General features: G+C 39.5%; 1 protein-coding gene across 1 annotated transcript; it reads right to left on the bottom strand.

Annotated features, from left to right (window-relative positions):
- Positions 1–2,365: 2,365 nt before the first annotated feature.
- On the bottom strand, positions 2,366–3,313 carry LOC115461326 (olfactory receptor 13G1-like). Its single transcript, XM_030191047.1, has one exon. It carries the CDS (start codon positions 3,311–3,313, stop codon positions 2,366–2,368), a length of 948 nt encoding a protein of 315 aa, XP_030046907.1.
- Positions 3,314–6,074: the final 2,761 nt, after the last annotated feature.

Genomic DNA, 6,074 nt, shown 5'->3' with positions numbered 1-6,074 from the left:
TTTCTGATTCTAATGAAGCAATGAAAAGGTCAGATGAGCAGCCAAAACTTCCATAAATTCTCTTGGATGTATTCCATCTGCTCCATTACTTTACATACCTTTAAAGGATGTGAATTTGTTAGCATGCATTTGACCCATTAATGCACCTTAAAACACATGCTTCCCGATATTCAGCCCACAGTGGTATGAGGCGTTGGAATCGCTCACAGCCTCAGGCAAACCTGACCCCAGATATTCAGTACCAGGACATGTGCAAATCTCAGAGTTTCACATTGTCACTTCTGCATTCCTCCTGTCGGTGACATGTTTACAAAAAACCTTATTTCTTGTTTTACCACATTAGCTATTTTTAATTTCATTTTTGTTTCTTGTTTACTTCTCATTCTTCTCTTAGCAGTGATGTTGCAGATGCATGTCCCTCCTTCTGACGGCATATCATGAGGTCACATGCACGTCCCAGGGTAATTATACAGTTCATCAACTGGTCTGGCAAGATTCAACTTCTAAAAGATTTTTAGTATTTTGCTTTCTGATACTAAAGTAGTGTTGTAAGATGCTGTTGTACCAGTTTGTTATGTTCAAATTGCATATACATTTTCTTTTGAATTAAATCAAAATATATAAACACATAAATACAGTATGATCTAATTTATAGTCTGTAAAATAAGAGCCGCAAGCTGTTTCATATCAAAGGTTGTACTCGGAGAATGTGGCATGTTGCTTCAGATTGCATTCTTTGCACTGACAGGGAAAGCAGTCATTTCTGATCCATCTGGAGATAAACATTCAATTGAAAATTAAATGGAAGTCATAGAGCTGCTTTTACAAAGCTGTACTAGCGATTCTGGTGTGGGGAAATACAATGAAGCCCATTCAATTCCTATGGGCTTTGTCACATTTGTAGCGCCAGAATCGCTAGCACAGCTTTGTAAAAGGAGCCCATAGTGAAAAAAAACTATCCACTAACTCCCTCCCCCAACCCCAACCTGACTTTACCATCCTAAAGCTTGAAAATGAGTACAAGCAACTCCTGTTGTGCTGGGTTATCCAACTTCTCAAAATGGGCATAAACAATCTTTAATACCTCCTGACTCATTGGATCTTCTTTTCAGAATAGTGCTAGACAGCTCTGAGACTGGCACCTCTGTTCCCTTTCAGATGAGCGGGTGTCCTGCAACTGCATTGCTACCAGTAGGGGGTAGTGTTTCAATGTTGTGTTTTCAAGCTCTAGGGACAGGCAGGATCTCTGGAGTCCTGCAGAACTTGCCTGTCCCTCACTATTGAAAATGTGATAGTGAAACAGCACCCCCCATGACAGGACTGTAGATGTAGGACTCCCGCTCAGCGTAGAGGGAACAGCAACTAGCACCATTTTGCTATATGGCAGTATGCTGCAATAGGGCTGTTCAACAAAGTGACTTGATCCTCAAAGCAGCCAGCAGCACTATTTTGTTCTATGGTCATATCACTGCATATGACTAAACAAAAAAAAAATGGTAATTATCTAGGGATGACTGATGCCATTTTGAAAACAGGACTCTAGAGATCAACAGGAGGAATTTGGAGGATCATGCTTGGCCCATTTCAAGAACTAGGAAGATAGGGCTCACACCTGTCAGGGCAGGAAGAAATGCAGACCATTCCGGCCCCTTTTCAAGGATTACAATGGGGTAATTGGAATCTAAGGGGGTGAGGGGTAGAGTCAAGACTACGGTATCAGTAGAGAGTTATCATATGTTTTTGCTTTTAAAAAGGTCTGTTAAAAAAGGGTTTGGGCGGTTTCCTAAAGGAGAAGTCCATAGACCGCTACTAAATGGACTTGGAAAAATCCACAATTTCAGGAATAACGTGTATAGAATGTTTGTATTTTTGGGAAGCTGCCAGATGCCCTTGACCTGGATTGGCCGCTGTCAAGGACAGGATGCTGGGCTTGATGGGCCTTTGGTCTTTTCCCAGTATGGCATTACTTATGTACTTAATGCTCTTTTTGTATTTTAAATTAGATATTTTAATTTCTCAAAACAAAATAAAATAAGCATCAAATGCAATGAAAGAGATAGCATGAGAGCCAAATGAAACCACATGAACATTGTTATAATACACATTCTTAGCTGCTATTTGTAATCAGAAATTAACCACAATTTTCAAACATTCATTTCTATATAAAAAGAGAGAGAGAGAGAGAGAGACTAAACTCTGCAACATCTGAAAGTCTTATTGGTCCTTTTCTCGATCAGATAAGAATGTGTCATCTACAATGAGTTCCTCGAATTTGAATTTCCTTTAAATATAGGCTCCATGGCTACCTTGAAAATAAAACACTTATATCACCATAACTAATAACTCAAGCAGTTTTAACATGTATTTATATTTTTGAGGGGAACATTTTCTTCCATATTTTTGTGAATGCTTGTATAACCTCTTTGTTTCTCAGGCTGTATATTACAGGGTTCAGAAGTGGGGACACAATTGTGTACATCAGTGATACAATTTTGTCATCATTCAGTGAGTAAGGTAAGATGGGTCGTACATAGGTATATATCACCGTACAATACAACATAGCAACTACATTAAGGTGGGCGGCACAGGTGGAGAAGGCTTTTCTCTTCTTGTCATTCGATCGGATTCTCACAATGGAGAAAATAATACAGATGTACGAGATAAGTGTCAACAAAAAGCAAGTTAATCCTAATATCAAATCAGACACTAGAGTTGCATAGTCATTCAGAGTGGTATCTGAGCAAGACAGCTTTAATACTGGTGGGATTTCACAAAAGAAATGGTTGATGACATTAGGCCCACAGAAGGATAATCTTAACACTAAGGCAGTGTGCACTACGGAATTGAAAGTGCCAATGGACCATACAACTGCTGCCAAGTTCACACACATTCTCCTGCTCATAATAGTAGGATAATGCATAGGGAGACATATTGCCACAAAGCGATCATAACTCATTATTGCAAGGAGGGAAAGTTCAGTACCCAAAAAGGAAGTAAAGAGGTACATTTGAACCATGCATCCAGAGAAACTGATTGTATTCTTCTTTGTAAGAATATTATGTAGCATCTTGGGAATAGCAGTAGATGAGCAAAAAATATCCAACACTGAGAGATTGGTAAGGAAAAAGTACATTGGGGTGTGAAGCTGAGGCTCTACGAGAATGATTCCAATGATGAGTAGATTCCCCAGTAGGTCTAACACATAGAAGGTTAGGAATATAGCAAACAATGTATTCTGGAAATCTGGTAGACCGGAGAATCCAAGAACTACAACTTCTGTAATAAATGTCCCATTCATGTCTTCTATTACCATCTGTAATAACAAAAATGATAATCTTAAAATTTTCAATGCATTTTTTCAAAACGGAATTGGATGAATACGATGGATATGGATCCCAAATTGGAGACTAATGGCCCAACATTGAAAAGCACTTATCCATAATATGCCAGTCACTATGGGCAGAATTCAGGAAATGATGCCAAAGGTTAGGCGCTGGGATGATATGCGTTAAGACAGTATTCTGTGAAAGGCATTCTACATGGAACAACCTTTGTAGAATAGTAGCTTACTGTGCATCTGACTAGAGTGTATCATGCCTAAAAAATCTGTGCCGAAACAAGCTATGCTTAAGTGCATTCTATTAAGTACATCTGGGGATTTCGATGTATTTTATAGAATAGGCTTAAATCTCCGCACGGTTTATAGAATACGCAAAGCACCCGTCCACATGACTAAATTTAGTCATGGGAAGTTACGCCAAGTAAACCTTGGTATAAATGCCAACGCCTAAATTATAATGCCAACGCCTAAATTATAATGAACAAACACAGTGAGGGTGATACGAAGGATGATGCAGAACAAAAATGTCCAATGGACTAAAAAAGTTAATAACAGAAGCTTTATTCAAAATAAAATTGACTTGAATCGTGTTTCGGCCACAACAGCCTGCTTCAGGAGTCCCAGATGCTTCAGGCATGGAATGCTGTTGGATACTATGGAAGACTTCAGCAAACAGGACTTTTGCTTTTGACATTCGTAGAATGATGAGTGACCATACAATTACGACTCACAGGGACTCCTGCAGTAGGCTGTTGTGGCCGAAACATGATTCGTGCCGAGTTATTTTGAATAAAGCTTCTGATGTGAACTTTTTTAGTCCATTGGATGTTTTTGTTCTGCATCATCCTTCATGTCACCCCCGCTGTGTTTGCTCATCTGGGATTATCCGTGCAGAGGTCCTATGCTCTTCTGTGGTTGTCTTGTCAGTGTATTCTATAACAGCGCACATAGATTTTAGAAATGCCAACAATCTACCCATTCCACACCCATGGCCACACCTCTTTTTCAACTATTCAACTTAGAATTTACGCAAAACTCATTACAGAATATACTTGGTGAGTTGTGCACGTAAATTCTAATTAATGTCAATTAGTGTCAATAATGGCTTTTTAACTAATTAAATTGTGCGCAAATATCCAGAATACGACTAGATTTCCACGCGCAATTTAAATCATGTTATATAGAATTTGGTGGCCCTTTTAGAAAGGTGCAGGAGGGTTAACACACCCAATCTTCACTACCGCTGCGTAGCAGGTGCACCTGGTGGTAATTCCGACTTTTGGATACGCTGAATTTTCTACCACATGAGGCATTACTTGCGGTAACCGGCAGTGCACCCATGTTGGTGCATGCTGCATGCTTACCACACGGGTATCGCATGAGCCCTAGGTCAATGGGTGGCATTAAGGGCTCAGACCATAAATAGGCATGTGCTGGTTTTAATATTAGAACAGGCCCATTACCCAGCCCATTAAAAAATTGCCTTTTTCCCAACCATGTTAAAAAATATCCCAGCCCACACCTAAAATACATGCCCACACTATCGAAGGCCACTTTTTACCAAGGCTTTTATAAAGATACAGCTGGACAATGCATCCAGAGAAACTGATTGTATTCTTACATAAGTACATAAGTATTGCCATACTGGGAAAGACCAAAGGTCCATCAAGCCCAGCATCCTGTTTCAAACAGTGGCCAATCCAGGTCACAAATACCTGGCAAGATCCCAAAAAAGTACAAAACATTTTATACTGCATATCCCAGAAATAGTGGATTTGCCCCTAGTCCATTTAATAATGGTCTATGGACTTTTCCTTTAGGAAGCCGTACAAACCTTTTTTAAACTCTGCTAAGCTAACCGCCTTTACCACATTCTCTGTCAACGAATTCCAGAGTTTAATTAAATGTTAAGTGAAGAAACATTTTCTCTGATTCATTTTAAATTTACAACATTGTAGCTTTATCGCATGCCCCCTAGTCCTAGTATTTTTGGAAAGCGTAAACAGACGCTTCACATCTACCCGTTCAACAACATTCATTATTTTATAGACCTCTATCATATTTCCCCTCAGCCGCCTTTTCTCCAAGCTGAAGAGCCCTAGCCACTTTATCCTCTTCTCATAGGGAAGTCGTCCTATCCCGTTTATCATTTTCGTCGCCCTTCTCTGCACCTTTTCTAATTCTACTATATCTTTTTTGAGATGCGGCGACCAGAATTGAACATAATATTTGAGGTTCGGTCGCACCATGGAGCAATACAAAGGTATTATAACATCCTCATTTTTGTTTTCCATTCCTTTCCTAATAATACCTAACATTCTATTTGTTTTCTTAGCCGCAGCAGCACACTGAGCAGAAGGTTTCAATGTATCATGAACGACGACACCTAGATCCCTTTCTTGGTCCGTGACTCCTAACGTGGAATCTTGCATGACATAGCTATAATTCAGGTTCCTCTTTCCCACATGCATCGCTTTGCACTTGCTCACATTAAACGTCATCTGCCATTTAGAAATGCTAAGTAGTAGTAGTAGTAGTAGCAGTCTCATAAGGTCTTCTTGTAATTTTTCACAATCCTCCTGCGATATAAGAGCTTTGAATAACTTTATCAGCAAATTTAATTACCTCACTACTTACTCCCATCTCTAGGTCATTTATAAATATGTTAAAAAGCAGCAGTCCAAGCACAGACTCCTTGGGAACCCCACTAACTACCTTTCTCCATTGAGAATAC

Source organism: Microcaecilia unicolor, chromosome 1, assembly GCF_901765095.1.
Source record: "Microcaecilia unicolor chromosome 1, aMicUni1.1, whole genome shotgun sequence".
Lineage (NCBI taxonomy): Eukaryota > Metazoa > Chordata > Amphibia > Gymnophiona > Siphonopidae > Microcaecilia > Microcaecilia unicolor.
Note: the sequence above shows the minus strand (reverse complement) of the source record. Positions and strands in the feature narration are given on the sequence as shown.

Excerpts from the sequence above, each read along its gene's own strand:
- LOC115461326 (XM_030191047.1), bottom strand. The coding sequence starts at position 3,313 with ATGGTAATAGAAGACATGAATGGGACATTTATTACAGAAGTTGTAGTT.